The sequence below is a fragment of the Dysidea avara genome, chromosome 3 (genome assembly GCF_963678975.1).
Source record: "Dysidea avara chromosome 3, odDysAvar1.4, whole genome shotgun sequence".
Lineage (NCBI taxonomy): Eukaryota > Metazoa > Porifera > Demospongiae > Dictyoceratida > Dysideidae > Dysidea > Dysidea avara.
The window spans coordinates 49,377,529-49,401,770 of NC_089274.1; the positions used below are offsets into that span (position 1 = coordinate 49,377,529).

General features: G+C 40.7%; 4 protein-coding genes across 4 annotated transcripts in view; 1 reads left to right on the forward strand and 3 right to left on the reverse strand.

Moving 5' to 3' along the window:
* The window catches only part of LOC136251451 (CUB and sushi domain-containing protein 1-like), a 33,515-nt gene extending 28,859 nt beyond the window's left edge, over window positions 1-4,656 (reverse strand). Inside the window, exons 1-10 of the mRNA XM_066043906.1 lie at window positions 4,503-4,656; window positions 4,266-4,454; window positions 3,994-4,182; window positions 3,747-3,938; window positions 3,511-3,699; window positions 3,274-3,462; window positions 2,894-3,082; window positions 2,647-2,838; window positions 2,407-2,595; window positions 2,170-2,358 (exon numbers count right to left, since the gene is read on the reverse strand). Of these exons, the coding sequence (XP_065899978.1) occupies window positions 2,170-2,358; window positions 2,407-2,595; window positions 2,647-2,838; window positions 2,894-3,082; window positions 3,274-3,462; window positions 3,511-3,699; window positions 3,747-3,938; window positions 3,994-4,182; window positions 4,266-4,454; window positions 4,503-4,524 (1,729 nt within the window). The 5' untranslated portion in view covers window positions 4,525-4,656. The remainder of the gene's footprint in view (window positions 1-2,169; window positions 2,359-2,406; window positions 2,596-2,646; window positions 2,839-2,893; window positions 3,083-3,273; window positions 3,463-3,510; window positions 3,700-3,746; window positions 3,939-3,993; window positions 4,183-4,265; window positions 4,455-4,502) is intronic.
* Window positions 4,657-5,807: 1,151 nt separating this feature from the next.
* LOC136248591 (sushi, von Willebrand factor type A, EGF and pentraxin domain-containing protein 1-like) lies at window positions 5,808-17,008 on the reverse strand. Its single transcript, XM_066040360.1, has 40 exons — window positions 16,861-17,008; window positions 16,623-16,814; window positions 16,387-16,575; window positions 16,150-16,338; window positions 15,778-15,966; window positions 15,540-15,731; window positions 15,304-15,492; window positions 15,067-15,255; window positions 14,708-14,896; window positions 14,470-14,661; window positions 14,234-14,422; window positions 13,997-14,185; window positions 13,632-13,820; window positions 13,394-13,585; window positions 13,158-13,346; window positions 12,921-13,109; window positions 12,549-12,737; window positions 12,311-12,502; window positions 12,075-12,263; window positions 11,838-12,026; window positions 11,479-11,667; window positions 11,241-11,432; window positions 11,005-11,193; window positions 10,768-10,956; window positions 10,403-10,591; window positions 10,165-10,356; window positions 9,320-9,508; window positions 9,082-9,273; window positions 8,846-9,034; window positions 8,609-8,797; window positions 8,243-8,431; window positions 7,996-8,187; window positions 7,756-7,944; window positions 7,519-7,707; window positions 7,154-7,342; window positions 6,916-7,107; window positions 6,680-6,868; window positions 6,443-6,631; window positions 6,063-6,251; window positions 5,808-6,016 (listed from the first exon to the last, which is right to left on the reverse strand). The coding sequence occupies exons 1-40, from the start codon at window positions 17,006-17,008 to the stop codon at window positions 5,808-5,810; spliced, it is 7,569 nt and encodes a 2,522-aa protein (XP_065896432.1).
* A 255-nt stretch (window positions 17,009-17,263) lies between these two features.
* LOC136248592 (uncharacterized) lies at window positions 17,264-18,823 on the forward strand. Its single transcript, XM_066040361.1, has one exon. It carries the CDS (start codon window positions 17,264-17,266, stop codon window positions 18,821-18,823), a length of 1,560 nt encoding a protein of 519 aa, XP_065896433.1.
* A 776-nt stretch (window positions 18,824-19,599) lies between these two features.
* On the reverse strand, window positions 19,600-23,905 carry LOC136248594 (P-selectin-like). The gene is made up of 16 exons (XM_066040362.1): window positions 23,758-23,905; window positions 23,520-23,711; window positions 23,284-23,472; window positions 23,047-23,235; window positions 22,675-22,863; window positions 22,428-22,619; window positions 22,187-22,375; window positions 21,950-22,138; window positions 21,585-21,773; window positions 21,347-21,538; window positions 21,111-21,299; window positions 20,874-21,062; window positions 20,502-20,690; window positions 20,264-20,455; window positions 20,028-20,216; window positions 19,600-19,979 (listed from the first exon to the last, which is right to left on the reverse strand). Exons 1-16 carry the CDS (start codon window positions 23,903-23,905, stop codon window positions 19,600-19,602), a joined length of 3,186 nt encoding a protein of 1,061 aa, XP_065896434.1.
* Window positions 23,906-24,242: the final 337 nt, after the last annotated feature.

Here is a 24,242-nt window from a genome sequence, read left to right on the forward strand (position 1 = left end):
TCATCCTGTAGAGTTTCTCTACAGGATGATTTGTTTGTAGTTTACCTCTCTACATGGTGACTTGTTTCTAGCTGATCTCTCTACAGGGTGACTTCTGTCTAGCTGAACTCTCACAGGGTGATTTGTTTGCAGGTGAACTCTATACAGAGTGATATGTTTATAGCTCAATTCTCTACAAAATGACTTGTTTCTAGATAATCTCTCTACAGGGTGATTTTTTGTAGCTGAACTCTCTGCAGGGTGATTTGTTTGTAGCTGTACCCTCTACAGGATGATTTGTAGCTGTACCCTCTACAGGGTGATTTGTTTGTAGCTGAACTCTCTACAGGATGGTTTCTTTGTAGCTGAACTCGCTGCTAAGTAATTTCTTTTAGCTTATCTCTCTGCAGAGTGACTTGTCTCTATCTAGTTGGTGACTTGTTTCTAGCTAAACTCTCTACAGGGTGATTAGTCTGTAGCTGAACTGTACAGGGTGACTTTTTCTAGTTGATCTCTCTACTGGGTGACTTGTTTCAAGCTGAGCTCCTTCTAGAGTGATTTGGTCATAGTTGAACTCTCTACAAGGTGATTTCTTCTAGCTGATCTCCCTACAAGGTGACTTCTTCTAGCTGAACTCTCCACTAAGTAATCTGTTTGTAGCTGAACTCTCTACAGGGTGATTTGTTTGTAGCTAAATTCTCTACAAAGTGACTTGTTTCTAACTGATCTCTCTACAGTGTAATTTGTTTGTAGCTGAACTCTCTGCAGGGTGATTTGTTTGTAGCTGAACTCTCTGCAAGGTGACGTCTTCTAGCTGAGCTCTCTCTTGTTTCTAGCTGATCTCTCTACAGAGTAACTTGTTAGCAAAGCTGAACTCTTTACAGGGTGGTTTTTTTTTTGGTTGTTAAACTCTCTACACGATAACTTGTTTGTAGCAGAATTCTCTACAGAGTGAATTGTGTTTTTAGCTGAACTCTCTACAGAATGACTTACTTGTAGCTGAACATTGTATAAAGTGACTTGTTTGTAGCTGAACTCTCTACAGGGTGCATAACTCGATAGCTAAACCCTCTTCAGTGTGACTTGTAATATTCTGAATCTCTACAGCAATATATTTGTAGCTGAACTCTCTACAGGGTGACTTGCTTGTAGCTGAACTGTCAATAAGATCAACTGTTTGCAGCTGAACTCTCTACAGAATAACTTGCATTGTAATAGAATTCTATAATGGAGTAAGTCATAAACTAGCTGAATGCTCTATTAGAGTGACTGTTCTATTAGAATATCTTGATCTTGCATTTGCTACACAGAGTTGGCTTTTGAATCATAACTCAGTGGTTTGTAATCCGATTGCTCTGTACTACTGCAAGGACTTTCTACGATGAGTATTCCAGCTACATACCAATTTTCAGCTCACTGCTCTAAGCGGTTTGCCTGGTAGGCGTGAAAAGTATTGGGAAAAAAATTGGTACTTCTGTTCACAAATTTCGATTGCACAATTATTACACACCTTCAGTTTCATGTCATATCTCCGTGATCTTTATTTCGATGCTTTCAAACCACCAAAAGGCACTTTGATCTATCCACAAACCAATTTTCAACTCATTCCATGAAGCGGTTTACCCTGTAGGCATGACAACAAATTGATCTTGTTTTACATGAATAATTGGTAATAAATCCTTAACTGTTCATTGGATTCGTACCAAATTTGATACTAGGATTCGCCTTTAAATTCCCTTTCTGTTTGCCAAATTTGAAGGTAATCTGAGTACGTGTTTGTGTTTTATAGCAATTTTTGCAAGTGTGTGAAAAGACGAAGAAAAACAAGAAAAGATTGAAACTTTGGCTGCTCATATCTCGGAAATGGCTTGAGCGATTTTGGAATGTGGACTCCCCTAAGTGGTGGTCAACACTGTAGCAAATTTGGTTCCAATCAGGTAAGGTATCACCAAGATACAAAGGTGTGAAAATGACATTTTCTTTCTTCCTGTCAATATACCCACGGTGTGACGCGCCGGCTTCTTGGGCTGCACGACACACTATTATGTGTATTGATTCTAAACAAGGGACCTTTTAACTGCAGTTCACTACTACCATCACAGAAGGCTATGTAGTTTGCGTAGGAAACTAAGCAGTAATGGATTGTTGTATGATTTTGCTTGATATTCATTAATAATAATATCATCTTACCTCTATGACATGTTGTACCTCCACCACTCCAAGTTCCTTCACTCTGACAAGTGCGTGATGTGCTACCACTGAGAAGATAACCTTCAACACAACTGAATCTGCAGGTGTCTTGGTATGAAGCCACCCCATCATCTCCAAACATGCATTCAATCATTCCATTATCAGGTTGACCGAGGTCAGGACAGGACACTATTAGTAAAATTACACCACAGGTGAAATGACCTGTTTAACACATACCTCTATCACATGTTGTTGGCATACCACTCCAACCCCCATCACTCTGACAACTCCTCAAATTACTACCACTAACTTCATAACCACTGTTACATGTAAATGTGCATGTGTCCTCAAAGGAAGCCACCCCATCATCACCAAGTGAGCAGCTGATTGCTCCATTAGTAGGTTCAGAGAGTGGAACACAACGAACTATTGAGGAGTTGTTATTTAACTACAGTGTACATTATATAATCACCGAACCTCTCCAACAAGTAGTTTCAGTACCATTCCACCTTCCATCACTCAAACAAGTTCTACTATGACTACCACTGGTCAACTGGTATCCAGTATCACATGTAAAATTACATGTCACTTCATACACAACATCCTGGTTACTTCCACTTGAACAAGAAATAGTTCCATTAGCAGGATGATTGAGAGTTGGACAGGACACTAATAACATAACGCAAACAAAGATAAACCATTTTACAACCAACAACTAACACACCTCTTGTACACATTGGTCCATCATTACTCCACATCCCGGTACTGAGACAAGTTCTTGAACTGCTGCCCATTATTTCAAAACCATCCACACAAGTGTATCGGCAGACATCTTGATATGATGTTGTTCCATCATCTCCATAGTCACACATCACTGATCCATGTTCAGGTTGTGGTAGTTCATCACAAGGCACTACACATATAAGACATCTTGAGACTCATGCAATCATGACAACATTAAGTAATCTAGTTCACGACTATCGCCACACAAGGGTACGTGGTTTGTGTAGGAAAGTAAGCAGTAATAGGGTTGTGGATGATCAACTTGGCATATTCATTAAACGTACTGTGTTTGGTACTGTGTTATTGTTTGGGTCATCTTACCTCTATCACATGTTTCAGTAGCACCACTCCAAGTTCCATCACTCTGACAATTGCGTGATGTGCTACCACTGAGGCGATAACCTTCAGCACAACTGAATCTGCAAGTGTCTTGGTATGAAGCCACCCCATCATCTCCAAACATGCATTCAATCAATCCATTGTCAGGTTGATGGAGGTTAGGACAGGACACTATTAGTAAAATAACATGATAGGTGAAATGACTTGTTTAACACATACCTCTTGCACACGTTGTTTCCATATCACTCCAACTCCCATCACTATGACAAGCCCTCATACTACTACCACTAACTTCATAACCACTGTTACATGTAAATGTGCACGTGTCCTCAAAGGAAGTCACCCCATCATCACCAAGTGAGCAGCTGATTGCTCCATTAGCAGGTTGAGGAAGTTGAACACAAGGAACTATTTAAGAGTTGTTAAGAACAGCATATATTATATAATCATCAAACCTCTTCCACAAGTAGCTTCAGTGCCATTCCACCTTCCATCACTCAAACAGGTTCTACTATGACTACCACTGGTCAACTGATATCCAGTGTCACATGTAAAATTACACGTCACTTCATACACAGGATCCTGGTTACTTCCACTTGAACAAGAAATAGTTCCATTAGCACGATGATTGAGGGTTGGACAGGACACTAATAATGTAAAAATAATATGCTGTTAAAACAAAAGGTGCTTGCCTACACGTACCTCTTGTACACCTTGGTTCATCATTACTCCACATCCCAGTACTGAGACAGGTCCTTGAACTGTTACCTATTAGTTCAAAACCATCCACACAAGTGTATCGGCAGACATCTTGATATGATGTTGTTCCATCATCACCATAGTCACAAGTGATCATACCATCTTCAGGTAGTGGTAGTTCATTACAAGGCACTACATATATAAGACAACGTGTGACCCAATGGATTGTTGTATGATTTTGTGTGAAATTCATTACGATAATAAAGTCACCTTACCTCTAAGACATGCTGTACTTCCACCACTCCAAGTTCCATCACTCTGACAATTGCGTGATGTGCTACCACTGAGGCGATAACCATCAGCACAACTGAATCTGCAGGTGTCTTGGTATGAAGCCACCCCATCATCTCCAAACATGCATTCAATCATTCCATTATCAGGTTGACCAAAGTCAGAACAGAACACTATTAGTAAAATTACATCACAGGTGAAATGACCTGTTTAACACATACCTCTTTCGCATGTTGTTGGCATACCACTCCAACTCCCATCACTCTGACAACTCGTCAAATTACTACCACTAACTTCATAACCACTGTTACATGTAAATGTGCACGTGTCCTCAAAGGAAGTCACCTCATCATCACCAAGTGAGCAGCTGATTGCTCCATTAGCAAGTTGAGGAAGTCGAACACAAGGAACTGTTTAGGAGTTGTTAAGAGCAGAATACATTATATAATCATCAAACCTCTCCCACAAGTAGCTTCAGTACCATTCCACCTTCCATCACTCAAACAGGTTCTACTATGACTACCACTGGTCAACTGGTATCCAGTATCACATGTAAAATTACATGTCACTTCATACACAACATCCTGGTTACTTCCACTTGAACAAGAAATAGTTCCATTAGCAGGATGATTGAGGGTTGGACAGGACACTAATAACATAACGCAAACAAAGATAAACCATTTTACAACCAACAACTAACACACCTCTTGTACACATTGGTCCATCATTACTCCACATCCCGGTACTGAGACAAGTTCTTGAACTGCTGCCCATTATTTCAAAACCATCCACACAAGTGTATCGGCAGACATCTTGATATGATGTTGTTCCATCATCTCCATAGTCACACATCACTGATCCATGTTCAGGTTGTAGTAGTTCATCACAAGGCACTACACATATAAGACATCGTGAGACTCGTGCAATCATGAGAACATCGAGTTTTCTAGACCTAGGCCCTTGTAGTTTACTTCTATCACCACAGAAGGTACATATTGTGGTAGGGTTGTGGATGATCAATTTGGCGTATTCATTAAACAAACTTAGTTTGGATAATAATGTCATCTTACCTCTATGACATGTTGCAATACCACTGCTCCAAGTTCCATCGCTCTGACAATTGCGTGATGTGCTACCACGGAGACGATAACCATCAGCACAACTGAATCTGCATGTGTCTTGGTATGAAGCGACCCCATCATCTCCAAACGTACAATCAATCATTCCGTTATCAGGTTGACCGAGGTCAGGACAGGACACTATTAGTAAAATTACATCACAGGTGAAATGACCTGTTTAACACATACCTCTTTCACATGTTGTTGGCATACCACTCCAACCCCCATCACTCTGACAACTCCTCAAATTACTACCACTAACTTCATAACCACTGTTACATGTAAATGTGCACATGTCCTCAAAGGAAGTCACCCCATCATCACCAAGTGAGCAGCTGATTGCTCCATTAGACGGTTGAGGAAGCCGAACACAAGGAACTATTTAGGAGTTGTTAAGAACAGCATACATTATATAATCAACAAACCTCTCCCACAAGTAGCTTCAGTACCATTCCACCTTCCATCACTCAAACAGGTTCTACTTTGACTACCGCTGGTCAACTGGTATCCAGTATCACATGTAAAATTACATGTCACTTCATACACAACATCCTGGTTACTTCCACTTGAACAAGAAATAGTTCCATTAGCAGGATGATTGAGGGTTGGACAGGACACTAATAACATAAAGATAAACCACTTTACAACCAACAACTTACACACCTCTTGTACACATTGGTTCATCATTACTCCACATCCCGGTACTGAGACAAGTTCTTGAACTGCTTCCCATTATTTCAAAACCATCCACACAAGTGTATCGGCAGACATCTTGATATGATGTTGTTCCATCATCTCCATAGTCACACATCACTGATCCATGTTCAGGTTGTGGTAGTTCATCACAAGGCACTACACATATAAGACATCGTGAGACTCATGCAATCAAGACAACATTAAGTAATCTAGTTCACGACTATCGCCACACAAGGGTACGTAGTTTGCATAGGAAAGTAAGCAGTAATAGGGTTGTGGATGATCAACTTGGCATATTCATTAAACGTACTGTGTTTGGTACTGTGTTATTGTTTGGGTCATCTTACCTCTATCACATGTTTCAGTAGCACCACTCCAAGTTCCATCACTCTGACAATTGCGTGATGTGCTACCACTGAGGAGATAACCTTCAGCACAACTGAATCTGCAAGTGTCTTGGTATGAAGCCACCCCATCATCTCCAAACATGCATTCAATCATTCCATTATCAGGTTGACCGAGGTCAGGACAGAGCACTATTAGTAAAATTACATCACAGGTGAAATGACTTGTTTAACACATACCTCTTTCACATGTTGTTGGCATACCACTCCAACCCCCATCACTCTGACAACTCCTCAAATTACTACCACTAACTTCATAACCACTGTTACATGTAAATGTGCACGTGTCTTCAAAGGAAGCCACCCCATCATCACCAAGTGAGCAGCTGATTGCTCCATTAGCAGGTTGAGGAAGCCGAACACAAGGAACTATTTAGGAGTAGTTAAGAACAGCATACATTATATAATCATCAAACCTCTCCCACAAGTAGCTTCAGTACCATTCCACCTTCCATCACCCAAACAAGTTCTACTATGACTACCACTGGTCAAGTGGTACCCAGTATCACATGTAAAATTACATGTCACTTCATATACAACATCCTGGTTACTTCCACTTGTACAAGAAATAGTTCCATTAGCAGGATGATTGAGGGTTGGACAGGACACTAATAACATAAAGATAAACCACTTTACAACCAACAACTAACACACCTCTTGTACACATTGGTTCATCATTACTCCACATCCCTGTACTGAGACAAGTTCTTGAACTGCTGCCCATTATTTCAAAACCATCCGCACAAGTGTATTGGCAGATATCTTGATATGATGTTGTTCCATCATCTCCATAGTCACACATCACTGATCCATGTTCAGGTTGTGGTAGTTCATCACAAGGCACTGTATGTATAAGACATCATGAGACTCATGCAATCATGAGAACATTAAGTTTTCTAGACGTAGTTCACAACTATCACCACACAAGGGTACGTGGTTTGTGTAGGAAAGTAAGCAGTGGATGATCAACTTAGCATATTCATTAAATGTACTGTGTTTGGATAATAAGGTCACCTTACCTCTATGACATGTTGCAATACCACTGCTCCAAGTTCCATCGCTCTGACAATTGCGTGATGTGCTACCACGGAGACGATAACCATCAGCACAACTGAATCTGCATGTGTCTTGGTATGAAGCGACTCCATCATCTCCAAACGTACAATCAATCATTCCGTTATCAGGTTGACCGAGGTCAGGACAGGACACTATTAGTAAAATTACATCACAGGTGAAATGATTTGTTTAACACCTACCTCTTGCACATATTGTTGTCATACCACTCCAACTCTCATCACTCTGACAAGTCCTCATACTGCTACCTCTAACTTCATAACCACTGTTACATGTAAATGTGCACGTGTCCTCAAAGGAAGCCACCCCATCATCACCAAGTGAGCAGCTGATTGTTCCATTAGTAGGTTCAGAGAGTGGAACACAACGAACTATTGAGGAGTTGTTATTTAACTACAGTGTACATTATATAATCATCAAACCTCTCCCACAAGTAGCTTCAGTACCATTCCACCTTCCATCACTCAAACAGGTTCTACTATGACTACCACTGGTCAACTGGTATCCAGTATCACATGTAAAATTACATGTCACTTCATACACAACATCCTGGTTACTTCCACTTGAACAAGAAATAGTTCCATTAGCAGGATGATTGAGGGTTGGACAGGACACTAATAACATAACGCAAACAAAGATAAACCATTTTACAACCAACAACTAACACACCTCTTGTACACATTGGTCCATCATTACTCCACATCCCGGTACTGAGACAAGTTCTTGAACTGCTGCCCATTATTTCAAAACCATCCACACAAGTGTATCGGCAGACATCTTGATATGATGTTGTTCCATCATCTCCATAGTCACACATCACTGATCCATGTTCAGGTTGTGATAGTTCATCACAAGGCACTACACATATAAGACATCGGGAGACTCGTGCAATCATGAGAACATCGAGTTTTCTAGACCTAGGCCCTTGTAGTTTACTTCTATCACCACAGAAGGTACATATTGTGGTAGGGTTGTGGATGATCAATTTGGCGTATTCATTAAACAAACTTAGTTTGGATAATAATGTCATCTTACCTCTATGACATGTTGCAATACCACCGCTCCAAGTTTCATCGCTCTGACAATTGCGTGATGTGCTACCACGGAGACGATAACCTTCAGCACAATTGAATCTGCATGTGTCTTGGTATGAAGTGACCCCATCATCTCCAAACGTACAATCAATCATTCCGTTATCAGGTTGACCGAGGTCAGGACAGGACACTATTAGTAAAATTACATCACAGGTGAAATGATTTGTTTAACACCTACCTCTTGCACATGTTGTTGTCATACCACTCCAACTCTCATCACTCTGACAAGTCCTCATACTGCTACCTCTAACTTCATAACCACTGTTACATGTAAATGTGCACGTGTCCTCAAAGGAAGCCACCCCATCATCACCAAGTGAGCAGCTGATTGCTCCATTAGTAGGTTGAGGAAGCCGAACACAAGGAACTATTTAGGAGTTGTTAAGAACAGCATACATTATATAATCATCAAACCTCTCCCACAAGTAGCTTCAGTACCATTCCACCTTCCATCACTCAAACAAGTTCTACTATGACTACCACTGGTCAACTGGTATCCAGTATCACATGTAAAATTACATGTCACTTCATACACAACATCCTGGTTACTTCCACTTGAACAAGAAATAGTTCCATTAGCAGGATGATTGAGGGTTGGACAGGGCACTAATAACATAAAGATAAACCACTTTACAACCAACAACTAGCACACCTCTTATACACACTGGTTCATCATTACTCCACATCCCTGTACTGAGACAAGTTCTTGAACTGCTGCCCATTATTTCAAAACCATCCGCACAAGTGTATCGGCAGATATCTTGATATGATGTTGTTCCATCATCTCCATTGTCACACATCACTGATCCATGTTCAGGTTGTGGTAGTTCATCACAAGGCACTACACATATAAGACATCGTGAGACTCATGCAATCATGACAACGTTAAGTAATCTAGTTTACGACTATCGCCACACAAGGGTACGTGGTTTGCGTAGGAAAGAAAGCAGTAATAGGGTTGTGGATGATCAACTTGGCATATTCATTAGTGTTTGGTACTGTGTTATTGTTTGGGTCATCTTACCTCTATCACATGTTTCAGTAGCACCACTCCAAGTTCCATCACTCTGACAATTGCGTGATGTGCTACCACTGAGGCGATAACCTTCAGCACAACTGAATCTGCAAGTGTCTTGGTATGAAGCTACCCCATCATCTCCAAACATGCATTCAATCATTCCATTATCAGGTTGACCGAGGTCAGGACAGGGCACTATTAGTAAAATTACATCACAGGTGAAATGACCTGTTTAACACATACCTCTTTCACATGTTGTTGACATACCACTCCAACCCCCATCACTTTGACAACTCCTCAAATTACTACCACTAACTTCATAACCACTGTTACATGTAAAGGTGCACATGTCCTCAAAGGAAGTCACCCCATCATCACCAAGTGAGCAGCTGATTGCTCCATTAGAAGGTTGAGGAAGCCGAACACAAGGAACTATTTAGGAGTTGTTAAGAACAGCATACATTATATAATCATCAAACCTCTCCCACAAGTAGCTTCACTACCATTCCACCTTCCATCACTCAAACAGGTTCTACTATGACTACCACTGGTCAACTGGTATCCAGTATCACATGTAAAATTACATGTCACTTCATACACAACATCCTGGTTACTTCCACTTGAACAAGAAATAGTTCCATTAGCAGGATGATTGAGGGTTGGACAGGACACTAATAACATAAAGATAAACCACTTTACAACCAACAACTAGCACACCTCTTGTACACATTGGTTCATCATTACTCCACATCCCTGTACTGAGACAAGTTCTTGAACTGCTGCCCATTATTTCAAAACCATCCGCACAAGTGTATCGGCAGATATCTTGATATGATGTTGTTCCATCATCTCCATAGTCACACATCACTGATCCATGTTCAGGTTGTGGTAGTTCATCACAAGGCACTACACATATAAGACATCATGAGACTCATGCAATCATGACAACATTAAGTTTTCTAGACGTAGTTCACTACTATCACCACACAAGGGTACGTGGTTTGTGTAGGAAAGTAAGCAGTGGATGATCAACTTAGCATATTCATTAAATGTACTGTGTTTGGATAATAAGGTCACCTTACCTCTATGACATGTTGCAATACCACCGCTCCAAGTTCCATCGCTCTGACAATTGCGTGATGTGCTACCACGGAGACGATAACCATCAGCACAACTGAATCTGCATGTGTCTTGGTATGAAGTGACCCCATCATCTCCAAACGTACAATCAATCATTCCGTTATCAGGTTGACCGAGGTCAGGACAGGACACTATTAGTAAAATTACATCACAGGTGAAATGATTTGTTTAACACCTACCTCTTGCACATGTTGTTGTCATACCACTCCAACTCTCATCACTCTGACAAGTCCTCATACTGCTACCTCTAACTTCATAACCACTGTTACATGTAAATGTGCACGTGTCCTCAAAGAAAGCCACCCCATCATCACCAAGTGAGCAGCTGATTGCTCCATTAGTAGGTTGAGGAAGCCGAACACAAGGAACTATTTAGGAGTTGTTAAGAACAGCATACATTATATAATCATCAAACCTCTCCCACAAGTAGCTTCAGTACCATTCCACCTTCCATCACTCAAACAAGTTCTACTATGACTACCACTGGTCAACTGGTATCCAGTATCACATGTAAAATTACATGTCACTTCATACACAACATCCTGGTTACTTCCACTTGAACAAGAAATAGTTCCATTAGCAGGATGATTGAGGGTTGGACAGGGCACTAATAACATAAAGATAAACCACTTTACAACCAACAACTAGCACACCTCTTATACACACTGGTTCATCATTACTCCACATCCCTGTACTGAGACAAGTTCTTGAACTGCTGCCCATTATTTCAAAACCATCCGCACAAGTGTATTGGCAGATATCTTGATATGATGTTGTTCCATCATCTCCATAGTCACACATCACTGATCCATGTTCAGGTTGTGGTAGTTCATCACAAGGCACTACACATATAAGACATCGTGAGACTCATGCAATCATGACAACATTAAGTAATCTAGTTCACGACTATCGCCACACAAGGGTATGTGGTTTGTGTAGGAAAGTAAGCAGTGGATGATCAACTTAGCATATTCATTAAATGTACTGTGTTTGGATAATAAGGTCACCTTACCTCTATGACATGTTGCAATACCACCGCTCCAAGTTCCATCGCTCTGACAATTGCGTGATGTGCTACCACGGAGACGATAACCATCAGCACAACTGAATCTGCATGTGTCTTGGTATGAAGCGACCCCATCATCTCCAAACGTACAATCAATCATTCCGTTATCAGGTTGACCGAGGTCAGGACAGGACACTATTAGTAAAATTACATCACAGGTGAAATGATTTGTTTAACACCTACCTCTTGCACATGTTGTTGTCATACCACTCCAACTCTCATCACTCTGACAAGTCCTCATACTGCTACCTCTAACTTCATAACCACTGTTACATGTAAATGTGCACGTGTCCTCAAAGGAAGCCACCCCATCATCACCAAGTGAGCAGCTGATTGCTCCATTAGTAGGTTGAGGAAGCCGAACACAAGGAACTATTTAGGAGTTGTTAAGAACAGCATACATTATATAATCATCAAACCTCTCCCACAAGTAGCTTCAGTACCATTCCACCTTCCATCACTCAAACAAGTTCTACTATGACTACCACTGGTCAACTGGTATCCAGTATCACATGTAAAATTACATGTCACTTCATACACAACATCCTGGTTACTTCCACTTGAACAAGAAATAGTTCCATTAGCAGGATGATTGAGGGTTGGACAGGGCACTAATAACATAAAGATAAACCACTTTACAACCAACAACTAGCACACCTCTTATACACATTGGTTCATCATTACTCCACATCCCTGTACTGAGACAAGTTCTTGAACTGCTGCCAATTATTTCAAAACCATCCGCACAAGTGTATCGGCAGATATCTTGATATGATGTTGTTCCATCATCTCCATAGTCACACATCACTGATCCATGTTCAGGTTGTGGTAGTTCATCACAAGGCACTACACATATAAGACATCGTGAGACTCATGCAATCATGACAACATTAAGTAATCTAGTTCACGACTATCGCCACACAAGGGTACGTGGTTTGCGTAGGAAAGAAAGCAGTAATAGGGTTGTGGATGATCAACTTGGCATATTCATTAGTGTTTGGTACTGTGTTATTGTTTGGGTCATCTTACCTCTATCACATGTTTCAGTAGCACCACTCCAAGTTCCATCACTCTGACAATTGCGTGATGTGCTACCACTGAGGCGATAACCTTCAGCACAACTGAATCTGCAAGTGTCTTGGTATGAAGCTACCCCATCATCTCCAAACATGCATTCAATCATTCCATTATCAGGTTGACCGAGGTCAGGACAGGGCACTATTAGTAAAATTACATCACAGGTGAAATGACCTGTTTAACACATACCTCTTTCACATGTTGTTGACATACCACTCCAACCCCCATCACTTTGACAACTCCTCAAATTACTACCACTAACTTCATAACCACTGTTACATGTAAAGGTGCACATGTCCTCAAAGGAAGTCACCCCATCATCACCAAGTGAGCAGCTGATTGCTCCATTAGAAGGTTGAGGAAGCCGAACACAAGGAACTATTTAGGAGTTGTTAAGAACAGCATACATTATATAATCATCAAACCTCTCCCACAAGTAGCTTCACTACCATTCCACCTTCCATCACTCAAACAGGTTCTACTATGACTACCACTGGTCAACTGGTATCCAGTATCACATGTAAAATTACATGTCACTTCATACACAACATCCTGGTTACTTCCACTTGAACAAGAAATAGTTCCATTAGCAGGATGATTGAGGGTTGGACAGGACACTAATAACATAAAGATAAACCACTTTACAACCAACAACTAGCACACCTCTTGTACACATTGGTTCATCATTACTCCACATCCCTGTACTGAGACAAGTTCTTGAACTGCTGCCCATTATTTCAAAACCATCCGCACAAGTGTATCGGCAGATATCTTGATATGATGTTGTTCCATCATCTCCATAGTCACACATCACTGATCCATGTTCAGGTTGTGGTAGTTCATCACAAGGCACTACACATATAAGACATCATGAGACTCATGCAATCATGACAACATTAAGTTTTCTAGACGTAGTTCACTACTATCACCACACAAGGGTACGTGGTTTGTGTAGGAAAGTAAGCAGTGGATGATCAACTTAGCATATTCATTAAATGTACTGTGTTTGGATAATAAGGTCACCTTACCTCTATGACATGTTGCAATACCACCGCTCCAAGTTCCATCGCTCTGACAATTGCGTGATGTGCTACCACGGAGACGATAACCATCAGCACAACTGAATCTGCATGTGTCTTGGTATGAAGTGACCCCATCATCTCCAAACGTACAATCAATCATTCCGTTATCAGGTTGACCGAGGTCAGGACAGGACACTATTAGTAAAATTACATCACAGGTGAAATGATTTGTTTAACACCTACCTCTTGCACATGTTGTTGTCATACCACTCCAACTCTCATCACTCTGACAAGTCCTCATACTGCTACCTCTAACTTCATAACCACTGTTACATGTAAATGTGCACGTGTCCTCAAAGAAAGCCACCCCATCATCACCAAGTGAGCAGCTGATTGCTCCATTAGTAGGTTGAGGAAGCCGAACACAAGGAACTATTTAGGAGTTGTTAAGAACAGCATACATTATATAATCATCAAACCTCTCCCACAAGTAGCTTCAGTACCATTCCACCTTCCATCACTCAAACAAGTTCTACTATGACTACCACTGGTCAACTGGTATCCAGTATCACATGTAAAATTACATGTCACTTCATACACAACATCCTGGTTACTTCCACTTGAACAAGAAATAGTTCCATTAGCAGGATGATTGAGGGTTGGACAGGGCACTAATAACATAAAGATAAACCACTTTACAACCAACAACTAGCACACCTCTTATACACACTGGTTCATCATTACTCCACATCCCTGTACTGAGACAAGTTCTTGAACTGCTGCCCATTATTTCAAAACCATCCGCACAAGTGTATCGGCAGATATCTTGATATGATGTTGTTCCATCATCTCCATAGTCACACATCACTGATCCATGTTCAGGTTGTGGTAGTTCATCACAAGGCACTACACATATAAGACATCGTGAGACTCATGCAATCATGACAACATTAAGTAATCTAGTTCACGACTATCGCCACACAAGGGTATGTGGTTTGTGTAGGAAAGTAAGCAGTGGATGATCAACTTAGCATATTCATTAAATGTACTGTGTTTGGATAATAAGGTCACCTTACCTCTATGACATGTTGCAATACCACCGCTCCAAGTTCCATCGCTCTGACAATTGCGTGATGTGCTACCACGGAGACGATAACCATCAGCACAACTGAATCTGCATGTGTCTTGGTATGAAGCGACCCCATCATCTCCAAACGTACAATCAATCATTCCGTTATCAGGTTGACCGAGGTCAGGACAGGACACTATTAGTAAAATTACATCACAGGTGAAATGATTTGTTTAACACCTACCTCTTGCACATGTTGTTGTCATACCACTCCAACTCTCATCACTCTGACAAGTCCTCATACTGCTACCTCTAACTTCATAACCACTGTTACATGTAAATGTGCACGTGTCCTCAAAGGAAGCCACCCCATCATCACCAAGTGAGCAGCTGATTGCTCCATTAGTAGGTTGAGGAAGCCGAACACAAGGAACTATTTAGGAGTTGTTAAGAACAGCATACATTATATAATCATCAAACCTCTCCCACAAGTAGCTTCAGTACCATTCCACCTTCCATCACTCAAACAAGTTCTACTATGACTACCACTGGTCAACTGGTATCCAGTATCACATGTAAAATTACATGTCACTTCATACACAACATCCTGGTTACTTCCACTTGAACAAGAAATAGTTCCATTAGCAGGATGATTGAGGGTTGGACAGGGCACTAATAACATAAAGATAAACCACTTTACAACCAACAACTAGCACACCTCTTATACACATTGGTTCATCATTACTCCACATCCCTGTACTGAGACAAGTTCTTGAACTGCTGCCAATTATTTCAAAACCATCCGCACAAGTGTATCGGCAGATATCTTGATATGATGTTGTTCCATCATCTCCATAGTCACACATCACTGATCCATGTTCAGGTTGTGGTAGTTCATCACAAGGCACTACACATATAAGACATCGTGAGACTCATGCAATCATGACAACATTAAGTAATCTAGTTCACGACTATCGCCACACAAGGGTACGTGGTTTGCGTAGGAAAGAAAGCAGTAATAGGGTTGTGGATGATCAACTTGGCATATTCATTAGTGTTTGGTACTGTGTTATTGTTTGGGTCATCTTACCTCTATCACATGTTTCAGTAGCACCACTCCAAGTTCCATCACTCTGACAATTGCGTGATGTGCTACCACTGAGGCGATAACCTTCAGCACAACTGAATCTGCAAGTGTCTTGGTATGAAGCTACCCCATCATCTCCAAACATGCATTCAATCATTCCATTATCAGGTTGACCGAGGTCAGGACAGGGCACTATTAGTAAAATTACATCACAGGTGAAATGACCTGTTTAACACATACCTCTTTCACATGTTGTTGACATACCACTCCAACCCCCATCACTTTGACAACTCCTCAAATTACTACCACTAACTTCATAACCACTGTTACATGTAAAGGTGCACGTGTCCTCAAAGGAAGTCACCCCATCATCACCAAGTGAGCAGCTGATTGCTCCATTAGAAGGTTGAGGAAGCCGAACACAAGGAACTATTTAGGAGTTGTTAAGAACAGCATACATTATATAATCATCAAACCTCTCCCACAAGTAGCTTCACTACCATTCCACCTTCCATCACTCAAACAGGTTCTACTATGACTACCACTGGTCAACTGGTATCCAGTATCACATGTAAAATTACATGTCACTTCATACACAACATCCTGGTTACTTCCACTTGAACAAGAAATAGTTCCATTAGCAGGATGATTGAGGGTTGGACAGGACACTAATAACATAAAGATAAACCACTTTACAACCAACAACTAGCACACCTCTTGTACACATTGGTTCATCATTACTCCACATCCCTGTACTGAGACAAGTTCTTGAACTGCTGCCCATTATTTCAAAACCATCCGCACAAGTGTATCGGCAGATATCTTGATATGATGTTGTTCCATCATCTCCATAGTCACACATCACTGATCCATGTTCAGGTTGTGGTAGTTCATCACAAGGCACTACATATATAAGACATCATGAGACTCATGCAATCATGAGCACCTGATCTCTCTCTAAAAGAGAGACAGGATAACAAGTTATTGCGTGAAGAATTGCTCAGACGCAAAAGAAATGGCGAAAGTGAACTGATAATACGTAGAGGACAGATTGTTAGTAAAACCCCAACTGTAAACAGTTCTATGGATACTACTCAAGCTGTAGCAGACCAGCAGCATGCGTAGCCTAGGCTATTCAGTCCCGGCTGCCTCTAACGGATTTTCTGACCCTGACCAATTCTTTTCTGACCCTCCACATGACAAATCTAATCCAGTAGTTTCAAGTTTTAAATCTTTAAAATGTTGGTATACAAATGCAGATTCTTTGTCCAATAAATTAGATGAGCTTAAAACCAGAATCTCAGTTGACAAACCTGATATTGTGGCTCTTGCAGAGATCAACCCGAAATTTGGTGAATCTAATGTAGAACTTAGTATTCAAGGATATAACACTTTTTGTAATAATTTTCAACCTCACAAACGAGGAGTTTGTATTTTTGTTAACTCAAGTCTTCGTGCTTACAAGGATGATGCTTTGTGCTCTGTGGTATATTCCGAGTCAATTTGGTGTCGTATCCCCTTATCCGGTAATGACTGCTTACTCTTGGGTGTAATTTATCATTCCCCTAACAGTGACTCACTAAACTTTGACCACTTGTGCTCCTTGTTAACACAAGCTGTTGATACTGGTGTGTCTCATCTACTTGTTGTCGGTGATTTTAACATGCCCTACATAAACTGGACATCTCTAACTGTCACACCTGCTAATACTTACAATGAGGCCTTTCTAAGCCTATTGGATGACCTATATCTTATCCAACATGTCACATTTCCCACTAGATTTAGAAGCAACCAAGTTCCTTCCTTGCTGGACCTTATATTAACCAACGATGAAAATACAGTGTCTAGTATGACCTCTTTATCGCCACTTGGAAAAAGTGATCATATTGTTATAGAGTTTGTCTTTTTGTGTTATTGCACAGTGGAATGCCATAGTGTATCTAAATACCTATATAACCGTGGAGATTATGTATCAATGACTAGAGATTTATTGAACACCAACTGGGAAGTACTCTTTGAAGGACTCAATACTGAGAAAATGTGGCTACTTTTCCACTCTAAACTGTTATTTCTTATTGACAAATATGTTCCTACTCAAACATTTGAATCTAATTCTAAACCTAAGTGGCTAAATTCTTCTACTCTTAAAGCAATTAAACAGAAACATAAAGCATGGAACACCTATAAAGCCACTCACCATCATGTCGATTATCTTTCCTACACCACAAAGAGAAACATTGCCACTGCTACTGTTAAAAGGGCTAAATCCAATTTTGAACTTAAGCTTGTTGATAGTGTCAAAGAAAATCCATCTGTGTTCTGGAAATATGTTAAAGAGAATGCAAAAGTGCGCTGTGATATCATGTCCTTAAGGAAAGGGGATGGATCATTCACCTGTTCTGATCGTGAAACAGCTCGATGTTTAAATGATTTTTTCTCTGGTGTATTTACTATTGAGCCAGAAGCAGATCTGCCATCTTTACCAGATAAATCTATGGGCCACCACTTAGGCAATATTACCATCACACACTGTGATATATTAACTGAACTCAACCAGCTTAAGCCAAATAAATCTTGTGGCCCAGACAACTGTCACCCACGTGTGTTGAAAGAAATCAAAGATGGACTTATTTTACCCCTCTATCTCCTATTTAATAAATCAACATGGGTTTCGTAGCAGGAGATCTTGTGAGATGCAGCTATTGACTGTTATGGAACACTGGACTAGGTGTATCGATGATGGAACTAGTGTTGATGTTGTGTACCTAGATTTCCAAAAAGCTTATGATAAGGTTCCCCACAGACGTTTGCTGACTAAGTTAGAAGCATATGGTGTTAATGGCTCGGTACTTCATTGGATTAAGGCTTTTTTATCAAACAGGAAGCAACGAGTAGTTGTTCGTGGAGCACTCTCTGAGTGGTCTACTGTCACTAGTGGTGTCCCGCAGGGTAGTGTGCTCGGTCTCATCTTATTTATTATATATGTCAACGACCTACCTGACTGTATACAGAGCTATTTGGGTATCTTTGCTGACGACACAAAACTTTATCGCCCCATCTGCTCATCTGAAGATTCCTCCATTCTGCAGGAAGACATTGATTCCGCTTTGCAATGGTGTGACACATGGCTATCCTTCCTTAACCTTCCTAAATGTCACTACAGCACAATTGGACATTCTTCATCAAACACAGAGTATTATTACTCATCCGAAAATGAAGCAAATATGATCTCCATGGTTGTGGAGGAAAAAGATCTGGGTGTAGTATTTGATAAAGATTTGAAGTTTACATTTCATGTTAATCAAATTGTAATGAAAGCTAACAGGGTATTGGGAATTATTAAACGTACCTTTGCCTCCAGGGATGCCAATGTACTGATCTTTAAGACTAAATTAGATGTATTTTTATATGACTGCCGGTTTGATTTTATTTAGATGTACTTGAGATTGGTTTTTATAAGACTTTGTCTTCCTTATACTGATTAACAAATAATAATAATAATAATGAGAACATTAAGTTTTCTAGACGTAGTTCACTACTATCACCACACAAGGGTACGTCGTTTGTGTAGGAAAGTAAGCAGTGGATGATCAACTTAGCATATTCATTAAATGTACTGTGTTTGGATAATAAGGTCACCTTACCTCTATGACATGTTGCAATACCACCGCTCCAAGTTCCATCGCTCTGACAATTGCGTGATGTGCTACCACGGAGACGATAACCATCAGCACAACTGAATCTGCATGTGTCTTGGTATGAAGCGACCCCATCATCTCCAAACGTACAATCAATCATTCCGTTATCAGGTTGACCGAGGTCAGGACAGGACACTATTAGTAAAATTACATCACAGGTGAAATGATTTGTTTAACACCTACCTCTTGCACATGTTGTTGTCATACCACTCCAACTCTCATCACTCTGACAAGTCCTCATACTGCTACCTCTAACTTCATAACCACTGTTACATGTAAATGTGCACGTGTCCTCAAAGGAAGCCACCCCATCATCACCAAGTGAGCAGCTGATTGCTCCATTAGTAGGTTGAGGAAGCCGAACACAAGGAACTATTTAGGAGTTGTTAAAAACAGCATACATTATATAATCATCAAACCTCTCCCACAAGTAGCTTCAGTACCATTCCACCTTCCATCACTCAAACAAGTTCTACTATGACTACCACTGGTCAACTGGTATCCAGTATCACATGTAAAATTACATGTCACTTCATACACAACATCCTGGTTACTTCCACTTGAACAAGAAATAGTTCCATTAGCAGGATGATTGAGGGTTGGACAGGGCACTAATAACATAAAGATAAACCACTTTACAACCAACAACTAGCACACCTCTTATACACACTGGTTCATCATTACTCCACATCCCTGTACTGAGACAAGTTCTTGAACTGCTGCCCATTATTTCAAAACCATCCGCACAAGTGTATCGGCAGATATCTTGATATGATGTTGTTCCATCATCTCCATAGTCACACATCACTGATCCATGTTCAGGTTGTGGTAGTTCATCACAAGGCACTACACATATAAGACATCGTGAGACTCATGCAATCATGACAACATTAAGTAATCTAGTTCACGACTATCGCCACACAAGGGTACGTGGTTTGCGTAGGAAAGAAAGCAGTAATAGGGTTGTGGATGATCAACTTGGCATATTCATTAGTGTTTGGTACTGTGTTATTGTTTGGGTCATCTTACCTCTATCACATGTTTCAGTAGCACCACTCCAAGTTCCATCACTCTGACAATTGCGTGATGTGCTACCACTGAGGCGATAACCTTCAGCACAACTGAATCTGCAAGTGTCTTGGTATGAAGCTACCCCATCATCTCCAAACATGCATTCAATCATTCCATTATCAGGTTGACCGAGGTCAGGACAGGACACTATTAGTAAAATTGCATCACAGGTGAAATGACCTGTTTAACACATACCTCTTTCACATGTTGTTGTCATACCACTCCAACCCCCATCACTCTGACAACTCCTCAAATTACTACCACTAACTTCATAACCACTGTTACATGTAAATGTGCACGTGTCCTCAAAGGAAGTCACCCCATCATCACCAAGTGAGCAGCTGATTGCTCCATTAGTAGGTTGAGGAAGCCGAACACAAGGAACTATTTAGGAATTGTTAACAACAGCATACATTATATAATCATCAAACCTCTCCCACAAGTAGCTTCAGTACCATTCCACCTTCCATCACTCAAACAAGTTCTACTATGACTACCACTGGTCAACTGGTATCCAGTATCACATGTAAAATTACATGTCACTTCATACACAACATCCTGGTTACTTCCACTTGAACAAGAAATAGTTCCATTAGCAGGATGATTGAGGGTTGGACAGGACACTAATAACATAAAGATAAACCACTTTACAACCAACAACTAGCACACCTCTTGTACACATTGGTTCATCATTACTCCACATCCCTGTACTGAGACAAGTTCTTGAACTGCTGCCCATTATTTCAAAACCATCCGCACAAGTGTATCGGCAGATATCTTGATATGATGTTGTTCCATCATCTCCATAGTCACACATCACTGATCCATGTTCAGGTTGTGGTAGTTCATCACAAGGCACTGCATATATAAGACATCATGAGACTCATGCAATCATGAGAACATTAAGTTTTCTAGACGTAGTTCACAACTATCACCACACAAGGTTACATGGTTTGTGTAGGAAAGTAAGCAGTGGATGATCAACTTAGCATATTCATTAAATGTACTGTGTTTGGATAATAAGGTCACCTTACCTCTATGACATGTTGCAATACCACCGCTCCAAGTTCCATCGCTCTGACAATTGCGTGATGTGCTACCACGGAGACGATAACCATCAACACAACTGAATCTGCATGTGTCTTGGTATGAAGCGACCCCATCATCTCCAAACGTACAATCAATCATTCCGTTATCAGGTTGACCGAGGTCAGGACAGGACACTATTAGTAAAATTACATCACAGGTGAAATGATTTGTTTAACACCTACCTCTTGCACATGTTGTTGTCATACCACTCCAACTCTCATCACTCTGACAAGTCCTCATACTGCTACCTCTAACTTCATAACCACTGTTACATGTAAATGTGCACGTGTCCTCAAAGGAAGTCTCCCCATCATCACCAAGTGAGCAGCTGATTGCTCCATTAGTAGGTTGAGGAAGCCGAACACAAGGAACTATTTAGGACCGGAGTTGTTAAGAACAGCATACATTATATAATCATCAAACCTCTCCCACAAGTAGCTTCAGTACCATTCCACCTTCCATCACTCAAACAGGTTCTGCTATGACTACCACTGGTCAACTGGTATCCAGTATCACATGTAAAATTACATGTCACTTCATACACAACATCCTGGTTACTTCCACTTGAACAAGAAATAGTTCCATTAGCAGGATGATTGAGGGTTGGACAGGACACTAATAACATAACGCAAACAAAGATAAACCATTTTACAACCAACAACTAACACACCTCTTGTACACATTGGTTCATCATTACTCCACATCCCGGTACTGAGACAAGTTCTTGAACTGCTGCCCATTATTTCAAAACCATCCACACAAGTGTATCGGCAGACATCTTGATATGATGCTGTTCCATCATCTCCATAGTCACACATCACTGATCCATGTTCAGGTTGTGGTAGTTCATCACAAGGCACTACACATATAAGACATCGTGAGACTCATGCAATCATGACAACATTAAGTAATCTAGTTCACGACTATCGCCACACAAGGGTACGTGGTTTGCGTAGGAAAGAAAGCAGTAATAGGGTTGTGGATGATCAACTTGGCATATTCATTAGTGTTTGGTACTGTGTTATTGTTTGGGTCATCTTACCTCTATCACATGTTTCAGTAGCACCACTCCAAGTTCCATCACTCTGACAATTGCGTGATGTGCTACCACTGAGGCGATAACCTTCAGCACAACTGAATCTGCAAGTGTCTTGGTATGAAGCTACCCCATCATCTCCAAACATGCATTCAATCATTCCATTATCAGGTTGACCGAGGTCAGGACAGGGCACTATTAGTAAAATTACATCACAGGTGAAATGACCTGTTTAACACATACCTCTTTCACATGTTGTTGACATACCACTCCAACCCCCATCACTTTGACAACTCCTCAAATTACTACCATCAACTTCATAACCACTGTTACATGTAAAGGTGCACGTGTCCTCAAAGGAAGTCACCCCATCATCACCAAGTGAACAGCTGATTGCTCCATTAGAAGGTTGAGGAAGCCGAACACAAGGAACTATTTAGGAGTTGTTAAGAACAGCATACATTATATAATCATCAAACCTCTCCCACAAGTAGCTTCACTACCATTCCACCTTCCATCACTCAAACAGGTTCTACTATGACTACCACTGGTCAACTGGTATCCAGTATCACATGTAAAATTACATGTCACTTCATACACAACATCCTGGTTACTTCCACTTGAACAAGAAATAGTTCCATTAGCAGGATGATTGAGGGTTGGACAGGACACTAATAACATAAAGATAAACCACTTTACAACCAACAACTAGCACACCTCTTGTACACATTGGTTCATCATTACTCCACATCCCTGTACTGAGACAAGTTCTTGAACTGCTGCCCATTATTTCAAAACCATCCGCACAAGTGTATCGGCAGATATCTTGATATGATGTTGTTCCATCATCTCCATAGTCACACATCACTGATCCATGTTCAGGTTGTGGTAGTTCATCACAAGGCACTACATATATAAGACATCATGAGACTCATGCAATCATGAGCACCTGATCTCTCTCTAAAAGAGAGACAGGATAACAAGTTATTGCAAGAGCCACAAACCCGAAATTTGGTGAATCCAATGTAGAACTTAGTATTCAAGGATATAACACTTTTTGTAATAATTTTCAACCTCACAAACGAGGAGTTTGTATTTTTGTTAACTCAAGTCTTCGTGCTTACAAGGATGATGCTTTGTGCTCTGTGGTATATTCCGAGTCAATTTGGTGTCGTATCCCCTTATCCGGTAATGACTGCTTA

Excerpts from the sequence above, each read along its gene's own strand:
- LOC136248591 (XM_066040360.1), bottom strand. The coding sequence starts at position 17,008 with ATGTGTGACTATGGAGATGATGGAACAACATCATATCAAGATATCTGC. Across the intron at positions 8,188-8,242 it reads TGGACCAATGTGTACAAGAG|TGTCCTGTCCAACCCTCAAT; the intron begins GTGTGTTAGTTG and ends TTATGTTATTAG. Across the intron at positions 6,632-6,679 it reads GCCAACAACATGTGAAAGAG|TGCTCTGTCCTGACCTCGGT; the intron begins GTATGTGTTAAA and ends TTTTACTAATAG.
- LOC136248592 (XM_066040361.1), top strand. The coding sequence starts at position 17,264 with ATGCGTAGCCTAGGCTATTCAGTCCCGGCTGCCTCTAACGGATTTTCT.
- LOC136248594 (XM_066040362.1), bottom strand. The coding sequence starts at position 23,905 with ATGTGTGACTATGGAGATGATGGAACAACATCATATCAAGATATCTGC. Across the intron at positions 23,473-23,519 it reads TGAAGCTACTTGTGGGAGAG|TTCCTTGTGTTCGGCTTCCT; the intron begins GTTTGATGATTA and ends ACTCCTAAATAG. Across the intron at positions 22,864-23,046 it reads TACTGAAACATGTGATAGAG|TGCCTTGTGATGAACTACCA; the intron begins GTAAGATGACCC and ends TTATATGTGTAG.